Source organism: Lasiodiplodia theobromae (assembly GCF_012971845.1).
Source record: "Lasiodiplodia theobromae strain AM2As chromosome Unknown scaffold_65, whole genome shotgun sequence".
Taxonomy (NCBI): Eukaryota; Fungi; Ascomycota; class Dothideomycetes; order Botryosphaeriales; family Botryosphaeriaceae; genus Lasiodiplodia; species Lasiodiplodia theobromae.
This window is the reverse complement of record NW_023336547.1, coordinates 1-22687: the sequence shown is the minus strand read 5'-3', so window position 1 is coordinate 22687 and position 22687 is coordinate 1. Positions and strand designations below refer to the sequence as shown.

Genomic DNA, 22687 nt, shown 5'->3' with positions numbered 1-22687 from the left:
TTGGCTTGGGGTTGATAGCGTCTCCTGTGTGACGAGATTGCTATCTCGCTATCTCGGCAAGCTGAGTGGGCGAAACACTACGCAAATCCCCTGGAGGCGGGCAGCCGGCGCGGGCCCAATTTGGCATTGCGTCAGAGCAGAGCTTGCGACCCAATCCCTGAAGGATTTGGACGGATCCACAGCCACGTTCCTCGTGTTGCTGTGTCGCGCTGCCGTGCCTGCCCACGCCCTCGATCTCTGTCGCGCGCCCGTGGCCTGAGGCCAATGATGGCTTCTGCCTTTCCACTCACTTCGACGCTCCCTTCCAATCGCTCTCTGCAGATGCCGCTCCGGCCGTCGACGACGCAGCCAGGAACCCTCTCGACGCCTCCACCACTGCCGCCGCCGTCACATCTGCTGTTTCTCCACAAGCGCGACACCCAATACTTGGTCCACTCGCGCCGGCACGAAGCCAGCAAGCCTCCAGACACCGCGCGCGCGAGGACGTCGCTTTTCCGTTCCTTATCTTCTGCCCCGGCCTCTGCTGTTTCGCCCACGTCTGGGAACACGCAGCCGCCCTCCGCTCGCTCTGCACTGCCAGCGCCTGCTGCCAGCACCTCTGCCTCTGCCTCTCCTTCGTTTGCACCTCGTCCTTCTTCTTCCCCACCCGTTTCTAATAATAATGCTCTTGTCACCACCACTGAACACGCATCGCCAACGCACGTCTCTCCATCTGCGCCCATTGCCGCTTCTGGCTACCCTTCAGCCTCATCCTTCGAGCCTGAGCATAAGCCCGACCGCCACATCAGCCCCCACCAACATCGCACCAGCTCCACAACAGCTTTGACGCATACTTCCGCGCGCCAGTCGCAAGACCAGCAAGCGCGGCAGCCTGACGCGCAGCCAGCCGCGCACGCGCCCACGACGCAAGCCACGGCGGGCAGCCGCTTACAGGAACCGCGAGGAAACCAACAAAAGTCCCCTTGGTCGCACGGCTTTGTGATGTCGCAAAAAAACCGCTCTACCTCTTCGCTGCTCGAGAGGCGACGCTCCATCATGGGCGCAAGAAATTTGTTTTCGTCTTCATCATCTGGTCCCGCCGATGTGGACCATTTGCAACGGCCGCGGACGAGTGCCGGCGCTGCCGAGGCTAGCCCGACGAAGAGCAGGTTCTCGAGGCTGCGGTACAGGCGGAATCGCGAGAAGACGGAGCCCGATGTTGCCGAGCCGCAGCAGCAGCGACGCCAGACCACGCTGGAACAGCTCCCTGAGGGGGCTTTTTTGGACTTCGACGACGATGCGGCTGAGCCGGAGAGCAGACCGTCGACATCTAGCAGCGTTGCCAGCAGCGTCAAGAGCAGCGGCGGATGGAGCTGGTCAATGAGGAGCAGGAGGAGCAGTGGCGGTTTGAGGGAGAGGTGGAGAGCAAGGTACGTCTGTTATTTCCTATTTTGGCATTTGCTGGTGATCCCCCGGAGAATTCATGCGTGGCGCGCGTGTAACTTAGCAATTGACTGACGTTGCTCCGTAGCAGCATCTCCTCCTCATCCTCATCCCTCTCCTCTGCATCGTCCTATGTCTCCTCGTCTTCGTCATCCACGTCCAGCACTTGGTCCTCCCTCGAATCCACACCACGCGCTTCCATAGCCTCCTCTCGCACTTCTTACTCTAGCGACGATGAAGACATCCGCCCTCCAAAGGAAACCCCGGGGACAACACGCCCCACCAAGACCGTCCGAGCATACGTTTGCCGCCATTTCGTCTCGATACCCATTCCCGAGGAGGAGCCAGAAGACATCCAGAACAGCCAGCAGTCACAGCAAGCCCAACTGCCTCCAACGCCCTCACCGGATGAGAACGAGGGATGCATGACCGACCCAATGGCCGACGCTTTTGATTTGGATGCACACCTTCCACCACCCCACATCCTCCGACCCTGGGTCGAGCCCACCCCTCCGCCCACCCCTCCGCTGCAGCAAAAACAGCTACAGCCCCCTTCGTCACCGCCAACAGAACACCTTTCGGTCCCACAGAGCCCACCTCCAGCACAGGGCGTGCCGACCTTCATCCTAACGCCCGCGTCGCCAATCCAACCTTCCAGCCCTTCTCCATTCTCCTCGTCTCCGCCCTCGGCCGCTATTGCTCGCCGCTCCTTCTCTGCACCCGTCACTTCAAACCCGAACACCGTCCCGACGACCGGCCTCCGCCGAAGATCGACATCGAACGCCTCATCTTCTCGCCAGAAAGTCGAAAAGGGCACCCCGGCCCACTGCCCGACGTGTGTGCGGCTGCAGGAGTCAATGGCGCACATGCGCAAGGTTGCAGGCATTTACGGGCCACGGCACAGCTTGACCGTTGCAGCAGCAAAGAATGCGCGCGCGGCGAGGGTGGCGTGGGCGGAGGCGCAGTGGGAGGCTAGTTGTGCTGATGATGGACCCGACGACGCCGCTGTCAAGTCGAGGAAAGAGGGTCTCACCGCCGAGCAAGGGAAGAAGCAGAAGAAATCCGTCAGAATCCAACCGGGCGCCACGTTTTTCGTCGATCGTGAACCGTTCGTCCAAGGCCCGCCCAGCACGTCAGCAGGAGACGATGCGGAAGAAGAGGAGGCCATCGACATCGAGGCCCAGCTCCAGCGCGAAATGATCATCGGACAGCGGCTGTGGGGCCCGCTCGGGGAAAGGGGCAGGAAGCAGCGCGAGTTCAAGCGGTCATTGAGCGAGTCGTACGTGCCCGGCCGGTGGGCGGTCGCCGCTGGGAACGAGTGGCTGGATACTAGCGGCCGGACACAGACGTACGAGGAGTTCTGGGAGGGCAAGACCAAGGGGAAGGACGGCGGAAGCGTGCTGTTGGGCGGAAAAGTCATCAGGGGGGTGCTGGGGAAGATGGTCCCCGGCGCGGGCCACGCGAAGAGAGAAAGGGAGAGAGCAGAGAGGTTGGAGAGAGGGATGGGTCTGGATGTCGATTGATCTGATCCTTTGATCTTCTTGTTCATATGCTTTTTTTTTTCCGCACGCGCAACTCTTCAGTCTGGCTCGAGAGGGGTTGCGGTGCATGCATTTCACGGCGTACCGTCTTTTTTCCCCTGTTGCATGTTACCCTCATAGATGGGTTGAGCGGATTCTTTCCTTTTCTTTTTCCTTTGAGACACCCCCTTTTCGCTCTTGTTTGTCCAAAGAAAACGGACGGTGCATTGATCGGATTTTGTTTTCTTTTTCGAGCAAGCATTTGGATCGCATCAAATCTCCTTTTGGGATAGACGACGCAACTGTACATGGTCGTCGTCGTCAAGCATATTATCATTGTCACGATAGCATCGAGCTCTCTTTTTTGTTAACAGGTGTAAATATACTAGGAGGCGAATGGGTGGGAGGAAAGGAGGAAGAAACGTGACCCTCAAGACGCACGTATAGGTTTGACGGAAAGATGGATCGATGGGCGAACGCGAGGGACGTAGATGCAGACGTCGAATGTAGATGAACTGTGCAGTAAAGTGAAAATTGTAATCTCTCTAATCAAAGAGTGACAAGAGAGTGAGGTGTAGACATAGCTCGGATTGGTACATCGAGTCTTTCCGTTTAGGCAATCGTTGTCGTCCCAATGGTGGTCGAATGAAAACGCGCCAAGGCTCCGGCTTGCTGTTGCCTATGTACCTTGACATGGGTTCTCCGTCCTGTGGCGCTGATCCTACGGAGGATCTGTCCGTTCTAGAAGCTGACCGGGCTGAGTCAGCGGTGGCGGCGGCGGCGGCGGCTGCGGCGCCGCGCCGGCCGGGTGACGTGTTTTTCCCCTTCTTTTTTTAGCATGCTCGAAGTAGTGATCTATCGTTAGGTGAGGCCATCGCAAGGCCCGGGAGAAGAGCGGAGCAAAAAGTGGAGGTATGTGTGTGCGTGTATATGTCGGATTCCATGAAGTGACGGAGATCTCCTTGGGGATAAGGCTCGGGTGGCTGAGCCGTTTGGTTTTACGTCGGGGCTTCTGATGTACCTTTGGTGGTCGAGAATCGAAGCGCGGTGGGGGGGCCTTGCATGATTCTGGCTATTATTTGGATTCTGTTATGCTTGGCTTCGTATTGACTGAAGGGTAGGAGGTAGATGCTTGAAGCATTCGCGCTAGTAGTCTGCGTTGGAGTCTGGTGGGCCTATTGCTGGGATGACCGCCGTTCTGAAGGCTTTGGAATGCGGGTCAGGGTAGTAGTAACTAGGGGTGCCTTGTCTGATATCTTAGAGAGGTGTTGGTGGAGATTGAGTCATTATAAAGTAAGACATCGTAACGTTTCGAAGGAAGAGATGGGAGGAGTTTAACCTAGTAGGACACATTAAGCTTCTGTAATAGTAAATATTAAATGATTGCTGATGCTGTGCGTGCAGATGCATGTTATTCAAGCCGAGTGGGTGGCTCGGATATTGTAGGGCGAATGAAGATGTAGTCGTGAAGTGCGACACTTGGCTTGGCTTCATGTTTTCCTTTCTGTTCGAGGCATCTTGAAACAGATTTATTGACTGATAAAGAAGAAAAGTTAGAACATCCCGTGTTGATTGCGCTATGACGTGGAACTTGAGGAGTGTGTTGGGGAAGAGAAACATGAGTCTCCGTGCATGGGCGCTTCGCTCACCTGATATGGTAGATGCTCTTGTAGAATGCGACTTGAGACATCCTAGACGGTTGAGGTAGTGGTCAATATCAAATGAACATGACATCATCGTTGATTGCTCAAGTGCTTCGCTTCCTCAAACATGCGCATGAGAAAGCACTCTATTGACATGAATGCAAATGACCAATCGAGCATAATTCTCAATAGAATTGACCGTGACCTCTCCTCATTACTGTACCCCCGATGGTTTCCAATTCGCCAACCCAAGACATTATTGCAATGCGCCGCTAACCAACCACTTCGTTTCAGGGGAAGGGAAGGGCACAGAGAGACCAAAAACAACAACCAAAAAAAAGCAAACGAAACAACAAAGGCAACGAAAGGCCGACAGGGCCAGAGCTAGACAGACGATAATAAAGGAAATAGACGATGACTGACAGAGAGGAAGACAAAAGGAGAGGAGATGAGACAGACAGACAGAGACGCAAGGAAAGCCGCAGGCAGAGACTGGCAAACGGAAAGGAAAGATGCGCTTGAAAGCAAAAGCAGACGAACTGTGACGCTAAAACAAGAACCCACTCCAAGTAAAAGGACAAAAGCACAGAACGAGCAAAACGCCAACGAATACCCTTTACGCCTCCTGGGCATAAAACATCATGAGCTCTTCAACTTTCCCTCGTGGATTCCAGAGAGCAGCCAGGCGCGCGGATTGGTTCCGGTCATGCGGTCCAGTCGTTTTTCTCCATGCAGTTCAGGCAAATGTCGACGCGCATGACCATATCGTCGTCCGGATCATTGCCCGGGCAGATTGTCTTTGTTCTCTTCCGATCCGGGCAGCGGTAGTAGGTCTGGGTTGGCTGGGAGCAGCCGCAGCTGTAGGACTTCTGGATTCCTTTGCACATGTTGATCGGCGGTGGACTGATATATTGGAAGTTCTGGAAGCGACTTGGCAGATCGGCGGCGAGATTGTGAAGGTCGCGGGGACGTTGGTCGGCTGAGGGAAGAAGAAGAAGAAGAAGAAGAAGAAGTGGAAACGAAGGCTTAGGCAATAGCTGCAATCTATGCGCTGTACATTGTTGAGAATAGACGTAAGGGCTAGGTGTTGAAAGGAGAGAGAGAGAGAGAGAGTGAGGGTTAGTTCTGGCGAGAAACAAGCGAGAGAGAGCATGGTCTAGAGTATTTGAGACACAGGGTTCATGAAGGTGTCTAGGTTGCAGCGCTTGGGCCGGGGCCATCTACGCAAGGCAATTGAACAAAGAAATAACGGAGGCGGTGCTTGGGCGGCGCGCATTGCCCATCCAAATTTGCTGGTGCTATACAGAGAGCGAGGTCCGCAACGGCCAATGAGCTTGGAGCGCGGTGAGGATGCGGGCGCGGGGGAACTGTGCAGCAGATCATCATTGCTGGCGGCAAGATGAGCCTATGTCCGAAGAGTGCCGACAGCCCTACGGTAGTTGAGTGTGGGAGAGGAGAGGGTGAGGCCCGGCATGCGCGCATGGCCGCTGCTGCAACGGGCGCGCTAGTCCCCTTACGTCACTAGCCGTGGCCCGAGCTTAAATTTCGAGCGAAAGCTGTGTGAGCTGGGCGCGACACCTGCCCGCCGCCTAACCACCGACTCCCTCCACCACAGACCACCCAAGCCAGCGCTTGCGAGTTGCCCAACATGAGCGTACGCGCCTCCCTCCGCCCGCAATTGCTGCCGATGCTGACTGACTCAGGGTTTCATGCCCGTCAACCCGCGCCCCATGCTCCTGGCCCTGTACGTCACCACGCTGCGCGCTGCCTCGCCCGCGCATCCACGCTCCAACGCGTCGCTAACGTCCTTCGCAGCGTCGGCAAGGACATCCGCGTCCGTCTCAAGTGGGGCTACACCGAGTACACCGGCACCCTCATCTCCGCCGACAGCTACATGAACCTCCAGCTTGCCAACACCGAGGAGTTCATCGACGGAAAGAGCACTGGCACTCTTGGCCAGGTCCTGTTTCGGTACCACCCTAAAGCCCCTCCCACCCGGTGACCCTCGCGCTGACGGACCCCAGCTGCAACAACGTTCTCTGGATTTCTGCAAAGGACGCGGGCGAACCAGGCAAGTCAAACGATGCAGAGATGAGCGGTTGATTTGGAGACGGATAACTACTTCAGTGGCTGCAGGTCCCAAGGCGGTAGAGGAGAAGGCTGGCAAAAAACTTCTGACGGCGGCTCCGGAGGAGACTGGCCGTCGCCAGCAGCGCAACGTCATTAAGGAGGATCCTGGCGATGGAAAGGCTTGCTCTTCTACTGGCGGCACTGCCGGAACTGTGCGGTCTGGCGATGGTCCTCGTTCTCGCGATGCTGCTTCTCTCACCCCTCCTTCGGACATGACCACCATTCCTAAGCGCAAGCGCGACGATGGCGAGGCAGAGGAGGAGCCGGTTCCCGACCCGAAGCGCGCAAAGGTCGAGAAGGAGTGATCATCATGGTTCTTCATCCCCCGGCATGCCAATTGGCATTGATTGGTTCAGGATGGCTTCAAGCATAAGCATGGTTCATATGGAGTTTTCAGGTCATCGGGACAGGATACCACAATGAGAAAGGCCGGGCGATTTGTTCACGGCCTATTTCCCCAAGACACTTGCCCGTTTGGATGGCTGTACCTTCTCGTTTCCATGTGATGCAACTACTCAGTCTCCTCTACTACAAGCTTCTTACCATGGCTTTGCCTGCTCTCATCCTGCGCATTCACACCAATGCTTAAGCCTCTCAGCTCAGATAGCCCCAGATCACCTGTTAACTGGATACCCTGCCCAGCCAACGAACCATCCCCTCTCACACCCAGCGCCTTCTTCACGCGCCATGTCTGTAGTGCCTCTAGCACCTCACCTGCATGCCCCTTTACGACCGCATCCCCATCCTGATCCCTCACCCACCCAACAACTCTCTCCACCTCCTCCCACTTGGTCGGCGACAGCCCGGCACCTTCTCCAACCATCGCTCCCTTGCTACCCCCCTCTTCATGCACCTTATCCACCGCCTTCACGAACCCCCATACCACCAGCACCGCCGCCCGCCTCAGCACTGCGTGCCTCTCCTCTGTCTCAAGCGCCAAGCTGCCAACCGCGATGTCGATGCCAGCCGCCACGTCCTCGGGCGGCAGCAGCGCCAGCGTCGCGGGCTCCTGGACGACGGTCGTGAAGACGCTCAGGGCGAGCGCGCGCAGCCGCACGTCCTCCTCAAGCCCCGTGTCGCTCCAGCCGGACACTACGGATGCGAGGAGCGCGGCGTCTCGTTCGTCCTCTTCTCCCTGCTCCTCTTCGCCCAGGATCGAGGGGACCTCGCCGCCCCACGCCTTTTCCGCGTCGCGCCTCCTGCGCTCCTCGAGCCGCGCGGTGCGCTGGCGGGCGCGCTGGTCCTGCACGCGCTGGCCGCGGCGAGACGACACGCGCACGGCGGCGCTGGCGATCTTGCGGATCACGGTGCGGGAGGCGTCTGGTGGTGACGACTGATAACGGTTCCGGCCGTGGACAAGCGATTCCTGCACGTCTGCGGCGACGCGGCCCAGCACCTCGCCGATGCGCAGGCGTGCGTCCAGCCCGCCTTCTCCCACAGCCGTCTCGTCGGCGTCGACAAAGGCATTTGCGAGCAGCTGTCCGGCGACAAGCTGCGGGTCGAGGGAAGCGAGCGCGGCGAGAGTTTTGATGGCGTGCAGGTGGACGTATTCATCGGCGTCCGGGAGGGAAGTACGTAGGAGAAGAAGTGTTAGCTGTGGAACGTCGATAACCCGGGAGTGCGACGAGGCGAGTGAGGCGATGGTGCTTAGGGCAGAGGCGCGGAGGGGGGCGGTGGGAGATGTGAGGTCGGCGAGTGCGGCTTGGAGAGCTTTTTGGTCGTCGGCAGTGGGTGCGGCGACGGCGGTACGGTTGCTTGGATCAGAAGGTACAGGGACGTTGAGCAAGGTGGAGATGCGGGTTGTGAGATTCGCTGCCGTCACGGAGACGGAGGGCGGAAGCTCGCTACCGGGTTCGTGGTCGCGGAGGTTGGAAAGGGTGGGAAGGATGATGGAGAGGGTGGAGGATGTTTGAGCGGTTGGGTGAAAGTTCGGCGCAGAGAGGAGCGTGTTCAAGAGACTGAGCGCCACCGGGAGGATCTCACTCGAGTCGATATCCGCTGAGGCGGCTTGCTGCTCGGGTATCATGCCCCCTTTCTGCTGCTGCTGGACAATGTTGCGTAAGCCGGCGTAGGTAGGCCTCTGTAAATCTTCGACTCGCTTCTTCCTGGCTTTTTCGGACTCGGTCCATTCGTAGAGCAGCTGCTTGACCAGCTCGATCATATTGTCTGGTTGCGCTGCTAGCTTGTCTCTGAATTTCTCCAGTATACCCATGACCAATTTGGCAGTGATGAGGGATTGAAATGGATCTTCTTCCATCGCAGCCTCCAACTTGGGAACATGTTCCGCCATGGAAGAGCGGGGTACCAACCAGCGTCTGGTTAACTTGACGAAGAGGTCTCCAATATCCTGGTCTTCAACACCGCTCGCGATTAAAAGCTCTTGATACATGGCCAATTTCTGCTCCAGACTGTTCATCTGCGCAATAACATTGAAGGCATCGTCCTCGGAAGAGCGCTCCCTGCGACGGATCTCAATACCACCGTCGCTACCAGGAGCGAAAGTCCAAGCCGGTGGCCCGTCCCAGAGCAGGCTCAACGCTAAGGTTTCGAGCTGCTCCACGCCGGCACCCAGCCGAAAGAACGTCTCGAGCAGCTGCCATGGTATATCTCTCCAAACACGGTCAACGGGATGGCATTTCGCGTAATCAAGAAGTGCCCATAGTGGAAGCATCAATCGCCCGAGTAAACGTTTGGACAAGCCAGGGTTGGGACGTGATGTGAGAAGTGTGACCAGGCGGCTTACTGCGCGCCTGAGTTCCGGCTCCGCAACGAAGGCATGGGTATCATTCGACACAAAGCTTCCGGAACCTTCCACACTGACTTTGGGGGGATTGATGCTGAAGAATATGGGTTCTGCAAAGAGGCGCCATCCTATGGCCCCTGGCGCACCTAACGCCTTCTTCCCAAGTATGCCGCTGCCGATTATCAGTGCCGCAGCTTTGGCCAACTCTTGGCCTTCCACACCATCAAGCATGGTTAACAACTGCGGTGCGAGAGCAGTAAAGTACGATTCAGCATCCATCGAGCTTGGGACGGACGAGAGAAGCTTTGATGCTTGCACCAGAGCTTCGAGGGGCAGCGAAGGGCCTTTGGCCCTGTCTTGGGTGCCGGCTGGCTGCGGGTACGAAGACGCTATAAACTCGATTGTGTGTCGAACGCCGTGAGGGCGTAGAGGAACCAGTGAGAGCTGTTTCGAGAGCTGTGACTTGAGCCACGGAGGGGTTGTAGGCTGCATGAGATACGTGAGGAGAGGTAAAGCCGAAGAAACAGGAGTCCTTGATATGGTTAGTGATTCGATTGGGGCATGAAGAAATGCCAGAATCTGACTTATTGATGATGGCCACGAAGATGTCCCCGTACTTGACGTGCACGTCATGACCTGAATCCGGAGCAAATGCAAGCTCTCCAGCACCGGCGACGACGTCGATCAAAGCACGTTCCCTGATCAGTGGGGCCAAGCCAGCGCCGGGGTTCTCGAGCATTTTGCTCATTCCATCCACAATTGCGCATAGAAGCTCTGGATCTTTGTCGCTGCTCGGAGTCACGTCCCTTAGGCTTGGGATCATCGACCTGGGACGATGCTTTGCTGCGACGCCCGGTGACAAGGACGGAAGGATGCCGCGGATGGCTACCAGATCTAGTAGCCCGTACAGAGTTTGTCTAGAATCTTCATCATAGTCTCCATCCGCGTTGGCCGGAGGCGCCTGGATCTGTTGGATTATATCTGCCTCATGGATCTGAAGCAAATGGTTCAAAGCCGCTCGCAACACAAGCCCGTGGGTATTGGAAGTGGATGAGGTGTCGACACCACTGCTTAGTTGAACTACAACGTCGTCGTTCCCTATATCTCCTCAGCACACGGCTCCGGAGTGGGACGGACTGTAATTACCGCGCTTCCAGGCAGGAGCAAGAAACTTCCGAGCCGCATCGAGCTCCTCTCTCAAGGACGGCATGATGCGCAAAGTATTAGAGCAAGAGCGTCGCGGAGAGCGACGGGCTTCGATGGAAGTTCTTGTCTCGAGCGCGGCAGCAAACGGTGACGTCACGTGTTTTCGCAGCGAAACACGCTAGTCCCAAAACGCGTATTCAGAACCAGTCCACCCTCTTGCGCGCGTCGCGACTTGCCTTCTTCCTTTCTTCTTCAACTCTCTCTTCGTCAACGACTGCGCGGATCAGCCCTCTCTCGAACCACATTCCGACTGCAATCTGACCTGCAATTCTCAAGGCCCACGCTCAGCCGCAATCGAGGACTCCATCAAACGCGGGACCGCTACGCGACTATCGCCTCTCGTCTTCCACCAATCTCTCGCTCGTCCGAGCCCCACAAATTGACGCAGCGCCCTCCCCCCACAGCGCCGTCTCCCATCTCCCGGCCGCAAGGTAGGGATGTGTAACAACGCCTCTTGTGCATTTGTATCGCCTGTGCTAGCACCGTACTCGAGCCTCATAGCACGGTCTCACTGGGTGCCGGTTGTTGTGCACCGTCGGTTCTGCAGTGGAAACACTGTACCTTCGGGGAATGCCTTGAAGGAGGATGGGATTCGGAACTTAACCCTAATTCCCTTCCGGTTTTCAGCCTCACGGGTCACACAGTTGCCGACCGCGTGACTAGCTTTCCGCAACCGCGGTCTGATGTGCCATGCTTCGCGCTGGACGATGGCCAACGTGGAGGAGGCGAAAGCGCGGATCGTGGTCCAAGGGAAGTCTCATGCGTCGTTTTGGTAAGATCTCCCTGGGAGACGCGCGTCGATTCTTCTCTCTGGACAGCAGACTCTGGTCATTACGGACGGCCTCTCGCAACGACGTGCCTGGAAAGACGCCGCAGGATAGATCAGGTGGAATGCTGTCGGGCACCTCCATGAGGATCGTCTTTGGGACCTTCACATGCCATCGAGCTCTCCGTCGTCTGCTGCTCCTTCCTGGGACCTGCAAAATCGGATACCAGCTGCGAGCCTTGGAAAGTTTGTCAGAATCTTCACTAGCGGCTTCAGTGCTGTCCATCGTCGCCTTACGTCTTTGAATTGTCTGGCGTTATCTGGATGGGATTCCCGATTGAGCACGGCTTTTGTGGCTGAGCCATTGTCTACGAACAGAATGCTTCTGAGCGCTCCTCGATGTCTTGAACATCACTCTTGCAAGATAGACTCGCCTTGACCACGCTCTGTCGTGCAGCGGGGTCTTCAAGTGTTCCTCAGAGGGAGCTCGGCTTGTTATTCAACTCCAGTGGCGAGCTGAGATGCTCCAGTTCGGGGGCCTTGAAGGATAATGCTTGGCGCTTCAAGGTGTCTGATAGCGGTGGGTGTTGACGTCGGCATTCTGGAATTGGTTCACCACAGCAGCTGGATTCGATGCACTCAAAGGTCCCAGTGCATCGACTGCTTGACCAGGATTGCTAAGAATGGTGAAGACGTCCCGCACAGCTTCCCTACTCCGCCGAGAGCCAGTGCCCCTGTGCTCACTCAGCGAACCTGATCTCCACCCTCGGCTCCTTCTAGAGAGATCTGCAACGATCCAGCATAGCTGCAGGCCTTTGTCACGGCACTCGCCAATGGCATCGTCACCATCGGTGTCGTCCGACCAGCCGTGTTAACCATCTCCCCCTACGTTCAGCGTAGGAGTCCACTGATGGGCGCCGAAATATCTTGCTACCGGTTGCTTCTAGTCGGGCAAGATTCCGATCCTAACACATGCATGGATACGGACGCGGTTTTTGACGATGTGCTTTGTCCGCGGAAAAAACATTGCCCTTGATCCCGATATTTGGTCGGCTTTGAGAGGTAACAAAGACTGTCCATGGGAGGACTGCAACCACACACGGAGAGATTACCACTTTCTTGATTGCTTCTAAAGCATCGAGGTTTGGAAGACGAGTGTCAACGATAGCGCTGGCGATCCTACGAAAGCGGACGAGATGGCGACCAGCTTGGTGTGCGGACAGGAATCTGCAGGGACGACGATCTCAGTTGCGGGGTGCTGTGTGGCGGGAGCTACCGAGAGCCCACGTCAGTCGTACAGATGTTCTCCTCGAATCCCGGCCCCTCTTCACTTCTACATCGACCCAACGGCAACACCACGTTCTGAGCAGCAGCACAACCTCTACAATAAGCACGCGAGGAATGCCTGAGCTGATCGTTGACGCCAGCACCAAAGGGTAGACGAGCGGTTTGGCGGGGTTTGACGACTTGAAGCTGGAGCACTGGGCGCACGAAGCGGGACCTCTCAAGAGTGAGGATCAAAGTCAAGGCTTGTCCGCTCTCTACGCCTAGCCAGTCGCTTGTCCGAAACTTTGTTTATATCTGCGGATCTTCGCCCATAGCTTTGGCTACTGGAGCGCAGCGATTGTTTCGAGGACGGCATTTCCTACGCAGATGCATGCTAGCTGACCTCGCTCGGGGCGTGATGGTTTGTCCTGGTTTTGCTCAGTGTTGCATGCTGACGAGGGCGCTGTTGGGCCTAGAGAGGGGCATCTCGGCGGAGAAGATGTTCATTAGGGGACGTTCTGGGTGGGTAAGACTGGGAGGAGGGCGAGGAGCCCTGGTCGTCTCCTGGAGGATGTCACACTCCAAAGGGGGGCGACCCGCATTCTTTTCTTATAAGTCTCCCTCCCCCAGGATCATTTAAGTTTAACTGGAACTGACTGCTATAGGGATCTGGAGGTTGAGTCATTGCGTTGTTGCCGGAACGGCCGGGTTCATCGGTGCAAGACGATAGTTTTCGAGGTTCTCTTTAATGTCCTGCGGGCAATAAAGAAGCAAGGCAGACCCGGACGAAGACAGGACAGGGACCTATGATGACAACCACAAAAGGCAAATTTCACAGACAGCCGCGGCTCATTCCCCAAACCGGGGTGAGTGTCGGACTTTGGTCGTCGATGTGAACCTTGAGAAGCTAGTCTGAGGTCGTCTCTGTTATACAATGAGAGTCCCGTTGCAGAAGAATATGCAAGAAAAATGTTTTGCCTTTGATCATTACCCTCTTGTTGCAATCAAACGTACTGTTGCTAAATTCTTCTTACATGGGTTGCGGCCAGTCGGTTCTTCGTTAAAAAAAATAAAAAAAACCCTTTGTTCTGCGGAACTGAACATTGAGCCGTAGTTCGTGTGAGGAAGTCGCACGTGGTTGAAGGGTTTGTTTGATTTGCGTTTTCATCCGGCATAGGCGAGAGCGGATACTTAATAGTGTCACGTCATGTCCTCGCCTTGTCCGGAGCGAGGACGTCCGTTGGCTGCGCAGACGGTAATTGGGGGAGGAGACAATCCCGATCTGGAACTGTTGTCCGTATTGTCTTCAGACACGTTTTTCACATGTGAAGCCGAAGCGCGATGTCACTCCGCTGCACGCATGCGAATCAGGACAAGTTACGTTGAGGCCCACGTTGATTCCCTGAGATGAGGGGCACCAGAACTGGTAGGCACCCATGCCAGTTCATTTGTGTGGAAAGCGGGACTGCTCGAATATGTTCAATCGTTTACGTAGTAAAAGTTGATTTCTCAGGTATTCCCTCCACCTGCATGTCACCTCATGGTTACGTGGACCCCTTTACTTCTCTTCCCACCGCAGCCCGCTCACCATTGCTGCCCCGGGACAAGGAACGAACCCGGTAAGGTTTACCTACCATCCGGTGGAGTTCCACCCAGCAGACGAGAGATCATGTTCGAAGGGGCGAGGCGAGGCAGCGAAGCCGAAGAAGAAGGCTATGGCCTGAGATTGTTACTTACATGCGAATGTGAATGAGAGAAATATGCGAGAGCGGTCTTCCGGCGTCATGCTTCTTACGTGTCGCTGTGCGTACGAGACAGTCTAGATGAACGAAGTTGATGGCGAGAACAAGTAGCCCAACATAGCGGTTTCACGTGTGTTGTGTTTCTCGTTAGTCTCGTATGATGGAATCAAATCTCTCCCTCTTTTTTTTTTTTTTTTTTTGAAAGCTGTATACGAGCCAGGAAAGGGCATCCAATTTGAGGCTTTCACCATCTTGGAATAGCACCAGATGGGAGACTGAAAGAAGGGTAGGAGACCGCCCGCGGGCGATACGACGGGAAGTGCCGTGTAGCCTAAAGTAAATATGATTGTGCGGGCAGAGAGATGTGGAAAGAGTGCGTGCGCGAAGCAATTCCGGAGACTCGTCCGGACCTCACGCCAAAACGTTGCTGGTGAACAGCAAATACGCAGATGACTCTCTTGATGCCTGACGGGACAATCATCTCGGGAAGGAGGCGAAGGATCACAAAGAAGGTTAAGTAAAGAGCTGAAGACGGACGTGAAAGAGGCTGCACCTGTTTTACAGGATTGTTACAGCCGATGTGCTGAGAGATGCCAGGATCGTTCGATGAGGGTTTACCGCTAGCGGACTGATTGGCTGCGCGGATGGGAACGAGACAGGACCGGACAACAGGCCACGACGGACTGACGTCGGATGACATGGTGGAGAAACCAAAGAGTTCTGCCTCAGGCTCCATCGGCAGTCGCTGCAGTGACACGCGCGTCTCCGTTGCCACTGATCGGCGCAGGAGCCGATGGAGGAAGCTAGCAAGGCAACTGAGCAAGAAGTAAACAAACCGGTAGCAACGCACAAGCGCGCCTAGCGGGCCTAGACTTTGCGATTTACGAGAAAAGGGACCGAAAGGGTCTTCCCTCCCGCCATCCGAAGCGCGGCGCTAGAGTAGTAGTTGTAGCACTGACCTGGCTCTCTTTGTCGATCTGGTGGTGAGCTTTCTCCAGGAAACCCAAGGAAGGAGCTTGCTGGCCGCCACTCCGCGGAGCCGCGCACTGGTGTGTCTCTCTGCCCAGTGTCGCGTCCATATTGGCCGCGTATCACATCGGGCATCGAAAGGGCAACAGCCTGTTTGTTCGCCTATGACAGCATCCCCCAACCCTCTCGCGCGCGTTTAGGTTGTCGGCGCGGCGCCACGAAGCCGTCACAGGCGCACTGAATGCCACACGTTCTTCGTCTCCAGCGATTTTCTGGCGCGCTCGCTCCCCCCGTCCAGCGCGTAGTCCAGCAGCGTGAGGCCCGACTGCTTCAGCCCTGCGCAACTGTCGACATCACAGACCCACTTGTAGTGCGTCGCCGAAACCTTATTTCGCAACCCCGACCGAAGCGCTCCGGCAGATCGTGGGCAACAAGCAGTCAGGCCGGCCACAAGTACAATATCCACCAAATCTTGCTGAAACGTGCTGCGCGAGCGCGCGCCTATGCGTTGAGGATTGCGCGCCTCACGCCTGCTGCCAGCCTCGCGCGTGTATAGCTGAGTGTCACGAGCAGGACTGGTCATCTGCTGGGCATGAGGTCCGGAGGTCCATGTGTTGCTAGTCTGGGATCCGCAGTCTTCTTGAGGTTCTCTCGGCGGACGAGACGTGAGGCGCTAAGCAATGTACGGGCTCCGGCTAGCCGGTATCAGCTGCATGCGCGAAGCAGGTACTGCTTTTCCAGCTTGCTTTCGTGTTGCTTTTTCGCGGGCCGGTCCCAGATTGGTCGGGCGGTGCATGAAGGAATCAAGGGTGGGATGGACTCTACCAGGCACGCTCTCTGCCGCCCCCCGTGCTTAATCGACAGGAGAGGCCAGAAAAGGAGGTGCCGACGTTTTCCATCGTCCAACGGTCCGCCAGGCGCGAGAATGGGTCCAACGGGCGGATCCCGCGTCCATCAGCGGATCGCATTCAGCTCTGACGTGGGATTGCAACGTTGGAATGGAGTTGGGGCTGAAGGGCGTGTGCAGCCGAGCTGGGCGGGCGGAGGGATAAGAAGTAGCAGCAGGTCGGAAGGTAATTCTGAGACCGGGGAAGTCGCTCGTACTCTGCCTCGTCCGAGATTGCAGGTTCGACGTGCGCCTCTTCGCCAATCATGCGCGCGTATTCCCACCCGCAGTCCTCATTTCGCTGGGGAAAAAAGCACAAAGGTGTTGAAGAGCATCACCGTTTCGCATTCCCGGGGGAGGCTGTTTTTAGCGTCACGACGTCGGGCAGCAGGCCAGCCAATCCGTCGTGGTCTTGGGCAACGGCGGCGGGGGATGCGCCCAGCACATGCAGGCGGCCGCGGATCGTCGATGGCTTTCCCCCAGCCCGGGACCAAGCTGCGCGGGAAGCCATGGTTATAGGTGAAGGCGCAGGATCTCGCCGGCGCGCCAGTTCACGTCACTCTGCTTGTTGTTGCGGGCGGCGGGCGGCCTGTGTCGTGCGTGTCCACGAGCAGATGCGGGAGGCCTCCGCAGCCGGCGTGGCACAAGCACGAGGAGCGGCCGTTGCCCAACTCGCTCGAAATGAAGAGCTAATTCGGAGCCGTTGTGCCGCGGCGCACCATCTGGCAGGCGGAGGCCTGTTCGCCAATGGCGCCGCACGACACACAGAGATGCTCAGGCACTCACCTCGCCTTGTGCGCCGCTAGTGCTCATTTCCCACTGGCGCAAAAAGGAGTCGCGCTGCCCCCCCTGCCGCCTTCCCTGCACAACGTGGCTTCCCGTGAAGGGTGCGTTTGCAGCGCGCCCACCGCTTGGCTGCGATTAGCTAAGGCGGGCGGCGGGCAGCGCAGCGCGGCGGCGTGGGCGCCGGGGAGCGGTTGCATAACGCGCCCGAAACTGGAATCATCACATTTCAATAGTGCTGCGATGCCGCGCACGTACGGGACCAGCCGGCCGGCGGGCCCCCGGCTCGTGAAGTGACCCACGACTCGCAGGGCCAGGCGCAATTTCTCGTCGCCCTCGCTGCGCAGGGCCGTCTCCAGCTCCCGCTCATGCGCCCGGACACAAGCCGCTCACCGATCGCCTGCCCCCCGAGCTGCAAGTCACTCCCTCCCAGCCTTCCCGGCGCGCTCGCTGCCTCACCGCTCCGCTAAGTCGTGAGCAAGCAGCGTTGGCCGGCCAGCTCACCTCCGCCACCCCAGGCCTCGCGTGCGCGCGTGCGCCAGCACCTCCCGCCGCCGCTGCCTCAACGCGCCTCCAGCAATCTCTCGTCGCGGTGGGGCCCTGGAGCACTGTGCCTATCTCAAACTCACCCGAGATTATCGGCGTCAGTGTCCGCTTTCCAGAAAGCCCGTCGAAACAGTCAGGCCTGCCCCTCCAGGCTCACGGGCGTAAACACGCCAGCGCCCGCTCGGCGTGACTCAGGCCGCGCCTGGTGAAAATCACCGAGCGCTCCTTTTGTGAAGATCTCCTCAAATTCCCATCACGCTCCAGCGTGCACCGGCCACCGCGCACGCTAGAAGGCAGGGCGTTGCTCCTTTTGATCGATTAAAACGAACCGACCCTCCGGCACGCCTCCCGCCTACCGTGGTCCTGGACTGTCTCCACGTTAGCCTGCAAGCCCTTTTCTAAACAGCTGCCGCACTTTTCTCTCTCACCCTCTTCTGGACCCTGATTCTCTCCTTCTACCACGCCGTCTAACTCGCGGGGCCACTGTCTCTCCCGCCCACGCCAATCGCTCAATCCGCCCGACCCGCCGCCCAATTGTCCCGCCCGCATGCAATGAGCACGGCAACCTTATAGCCCTCCAACCTCTACCATCGTTATCCTTGGCAGCGTCGAGTTGGTGAGTTGGCACGCCCTGACGCGCCACTCGCGCCCCTGTGTTGACCATGGCAGCACCCCCTCTCCCCCCCTCCTCCTCCTCCTCCAATCCCGCTCCTCGCAAGCTGCCGTCTGTGCCTGTCACCAGCGTCGCAATGACGGTTGCTTACGACTCTTCGTTCCGGGGTTGGTCCTCGGGCTCTCACGGAGCCGTCTGCCTGGAAGACAAGTTCGAGGTCCTGAAGGATGTCGGTGACGGAAGCTTTGGCAGCGTCTCGCTGGCACGCGTGCGGAGCGCCGGCGCTCACATCGCACGGAGAGGCACCTTGGTACGACCTCCCGCCCGCACTCACCCGCCAGCCCGCAAGCTGACCGCCTGCAGGTTGCCATCAAGACGATGAAGAAGACGTTCGACAACTTCAACCAATGTCTGGAGCTAAGAGAAGTCATTTTCCTGCGATCATTACCCAACCACCCCCACCTTGTGCCCGCCCTCGACATCTTCCTGGATCCCATGAGCAAGAAGCTGCACATTGCCATGGAGTACATGGACGGCAACCTCTACCAGCTCATGAAGGCGCGCGACCACAAGCGCCTGGACTGCTCCACCGTCAAGAGCATCCTCTTCCAGATCATCTCGGGCCTCGAGCACATCCACGAGAACAACTTCTTCCACCGCGACATCAAGCCCGAGAACATCCTCGTCTCGACATCTGCCCCCGACACAGGCAACGCATTCAAGAGATACTCCGCTCTCGTCACGCCGCCCTCGACCCCCCCTTCGTACACCATCAAGATCGCCGATTTCGGTCTCGCCAGAGAAACCCACTCCAAGCTCCCCTACACAACCTACGTCTCGACGCGTTGGTACAGAGCTCCCGAGGTCCTCCTTCGCGCCGGCGAATACTCGGCCCCCGTCGACATCTGGGCCGTTGGTGCCATGGCCGTGGAGATCGCAACCCTCAAGCCCCTTTTCCCCGGCGGCAACGAGGTCGACCAGGTCTGGAGGGTGTGCGAGATCATGGGCAGCCCTGGAAGCTGGGTCAACAAGCACGGCGCCAAGGTTGGCGGCGGCGAGTGGAAGGATGGCATCAGGCTGGCCCAGAAGCTGGGCTTCTCGTTCCCCAAGGTAATTCCGACTGGTGTCGCGCGCTGAAGCGAAGCTGATTGTCTTACAGATGGCACCTCACGCCATGGACACCATTCTGCAGGCGCCCGAGTGGCCCGCAAGCCTGGCACAGTTTGTCACTTGGTGTTTGATGTGGGATCCCAAGGCCCGCCCGACTTCTACTCAGGCCCTGTGCCACGAGTTCTTCCAGGACGCCGTCGACCCGCTCCGCCCCAAATCGTCCGCCTCGCGTTTCCTCAACCGCAAGCACTCCGACATGAGCAACACGTCCGGCAAAGACTCGACCGACACGCCCAGCCTCACCTCGAAGACGTCTTCTTGGTTCCGCAAGTCTTTGGTTGCCAGGGACAGCTCCCCCGCCATTCCGCAGCACATCAGCGCGCCGAAACCCATTTCCCCTCAGCCTTCGCCTCAGGCCTCGAACACGTCCGCCGGCACCCTGACGACTAAGCAGAGACGAGACGCAGCGAAGAGGGCCACCTGGACGAATGGTGTTTCAGGAAATGGTGCGCCAATGCCAATACTACCTTCCATACGACCAATCTCACCTCTCTCCGATGCAGTCACCGCTCAGGCCGGCCAGAACCCCAGTGCGAACGAGAAAGCCACGAAGAAAATCGGCCGCCAGCTGTCGCTCGCGTCGCACGGTAACCACTACGCAGATATCCACCGCGCCGAAGCGGAGCGTGCCCTGAACGGACAGTCCGGCCTCGCATCCCCATCGAATCCATTCAAGGAGGGCTTCTTCTCCCATCTTCGCAAGCGTGCAAGGCGACTTTCTGGTCGGTACCAAGCTCCACCTTCTCCCTCGTCAGGCGACATCGAAGCAAGCGCAGGATGTCTAGCTTGGGGCAGCAGCAGCAACCGGCACTCAATGAACATTGATCCCCCACCTGCACCCACGAGCAACCCAATGCAACAGTCAGACTTTGCTGAGATGGACAAGGCCTTGCAGCACGTGCGTTATAGTTTGGAAGGACTCTCCCCGGCCGGTAGCGTGAAGGCGTCCCCCTCGCCGCGGGTGGCAAGCAACCCGATGCTGAAGCGACACCACTCCTTGCCCCACGGAAGCGATAGCAATGGCAGAGGCCCCGTTTCGAGTCGAACTCGCCGCGCCGTCCAGCAGCAGCCCTCGGCCGGCCACCGTTACGAGACGCCCAACGAAGAGGAAGAGCTGCTTGACGAAGCGCTGGTTTCTGCACACAAGGCTTCGAAGCGGTTGGCGAGAAACGACGGCCCGACAAGTAACCCTGCATATCTGACACCTTCCCCATCTGCAAACCGCAACGTCAGCTTTGGCAATGGCAGTTACTCGACACCCACCAAGCCCGTCGACATCGCGAAGCGCCAGCACCCGCAAGCTGCTGATCCCAAGTGGCCGACGCCGCCGTACGAGGAGAACGAGTGGGCTGCAGCTGCAGCAGCGAGTATCTTCGCCGCCCAGAACGCCTATCGGTGATCGTGATCCGGCCCTCTTCACATTTTGACGTTTATTCTTGCACATACGACTAATCTTAATCGGATCGAAAAAAAAAATCAACCTCTGACGGCCACATTCTCTGCGATTTCGGAGCGGCGTCGTTACGTATTCCCCCAAGTTACATGGGAATCTCCGTCAGGAACGGACTGGTGGCATCTAAGACATAAAATGGCAGGAGCACAGGAGCATTTGGTGTTTGGCGGCGTTTTTCCACCGCAACGTCGATTTCGACATTTTCTGGCTCGTCAACTGACGGTGTCGACGAGCCTTGTCTGCATTTATTTCGCCCGATTCTTTCCATCGGAGTTGCGACATTTTGGCGGCATAACTTTGCTCATATCTACGGTGTCTTGGGAGGCAAAGGGAATTTGGGATTTAGGTAGTCGTTTTTTTTTTTCCTTCTTGTTCGCTTCATACCCCCTCCGGCCCCTGCGGAATGGGCCAGGCTGTTTGATGTTTTTCGCTGCTTTGTCGTTTATCCCACACGTTTTGGGCGGCATACATACCACTCACATCACACCACCTACTGGGCACTGCTTAGTTAGACTCTTTACAGCGTACCCTTGTTTCTACCAGCACGGAAAGCGAGTTTGCTTTGCTCGGCGCTATACCCCCTTTTGTTACCGCTTTTTTGTTGACTTTGATTTGAGACTTGACTCTTTTCGGGAGCAAGAGGATTTTTATTCGAAGCGAAGAACAGAGAACAGCTTGTACAGCATCGACAACGTCCACAGAGCGCGGCGGATACCCTCCCCACTTTTCTTTCACAAATGGTCCAGCCTTGCACATCTCCCATGTCCTATCACTACAAACCTTTTCCTTTGGTCGTCTAGCTAGTCAGGAAGAAAGAAAGAAAAAAACAAAAAAGAAAAAGCCAACCGCGAGAAGGCATAGTCCTCGCGAACACAACATCAAAGAAACAGACATTTCCTACTCTCCAACCCTCTCCTGTCTCTCTTTCTTAGCCTTCACAAAAAGTGGCCGCGGGGGGAAGCACGCCGTTGTCTGCGGAAAAGAGCCGAGAAAAAACCACGGAGCTTTTTCTCGAGGGATCCATTATTCAAGTGGTGTTAGTGGGGAAGACCAATGGGGCGCTTGGGACGAAAAGGGAAGATACGGTGTGGAGGATCACACGACGATGCAGTAGCTTAGCGTCGTTGGCGTCTAAAAGTGGGCTCTTTCCTCTTTTCTCCAGCACTGCTTCCCATTGGCCGGTCGGCATGCCGAGTAGACCGCCTTTTTTGTTTTGGGCTCGAGTTTCTTTCCGCTCTCTTTTACTGGTTTGTTTCGTTATACTGTACCCTCGTTGCTTTCACCGGTTTTCTCTTTACGGTTGGGTGGTTTTCCCGGGCTGGGAAAAGGGGGTGGATGGTACTACCCGCTCGTCTCTTTGCTTCTGCTTTCTCGTTGCTTATTCGTCCTTTTCCAATTCTTTCCCCGCCGGTCAAAGGCTGGTTTGTTCGATGGTAGGTACAGAGAGGATCGGGAGAAGGCATCGGACTGTCTCTTCTACGCATCCTTCGTTCTCTTCTTCTTCTTCCGCTACTATTACTACTTACTACTACTACATTTACTGTCGCTGCGCTTACACCTTACACCGTATATTCTTGTATTATACTTCCTATCTTTTGTAGAACGCTTCACACTTGTTGTAATTCGCCTCCCTCTGTGGATGTACCGGCTGGATTTCGGTTTTCTTGCTTTCTACTCTGTTCTGCCCCGGCCTTTTGTTCTTATTTAATTACATGTAAAGGATGGAGATGAAATGATGTGAAGCCAGATAGAAAGGGTGGGCTTTTGGGTACGGGGCGGGTGGTTGGGAAAGAAGGGGGGGGGGGCAAGGGGCGGCGGAGCTGAGGTAT

General features: G+C 57.0%; 4 protein-coding genes across 4 annotated transcripts; 3 read left to right on the top strand and 1 right to left on the bottom strand.

The window, feature by feature from the left end:
- Positions 1–1035: 1035 nt before the first annotated feature.
- LTHEOB_12495 (uncharacterized protein) lies at positions 1036–2945 on the top strand (the record flags this gene model as incomplete). Its single annotated transcript, XM_035509368.1, has 2 exons — positions 1036–1409; positions 1511–2945. The coding sequence occupies 2 exons, from the start codon at positions 1036–1038 to the stop codon at positions 2943–2945; spliced, it is 1809 nt and encodes a 602-aa protein (XP_035364520.1).
- A 3288-nt stretch (positions 2946–6233) lies between these two features.
- Positions 6234–7020, top strand: LTHEOB_12494 (Small nuclear ribonucleoprotein f; the record flags this gene model as incomplete). Its single annotated transcript, XM_035509367.1, has 5 exons — positions 6234–6239; positions 6289–6329; positions 6401–6556; positions 6610–6683; positions 6722–7020. The coding sequence occupies 5 exons, from the start codon at positions 6234–6236 to the stop codon at positions 7018–7020; spliced, it is 576 nt and encodes a 191-aa protein (XP_035364519.1).
- A 206-nt stretch (positions 7021–7226) lies between these two features.
- On the bottom strand, positions 7227–10281 carry LTHEOB_12493 (Armadillo-like helical protein; the record flags this gene model as incomplete). Its single annotated transcript, XM_035509366.1, has 2 exons — positions 7227–9990; positions 10043–10281. 2 exons carry the CDS (start codon positions 10279–10281, stop codon positions 7227–7229), a joined length of 3003 nt encoding a protein of 1000 aa, XP_035364518.1.
- An 8003-nt stretch (positions 10282–18284) lies between these two features.
- LTHEOB_12492 (Meiosis induction protein kinase) lies at positions 18285–20804 on the top strand (the record flags this gene model as incomplete). The annotated part of the gene is made up of 4 exons (XM_035509365.1): positions 18285–18545; positions 18599–19345; positions 19395–19851; positions 19909–20804. 4 exons carry the CDS (start codon positions 18285–18287, stop codon positions 20802–20804), a joined length of 2361 nt encoding a protein of 786 aa, XP_035364517.1.
- Positions 20805–22687: the final 1883 nt, after the last annotated feature.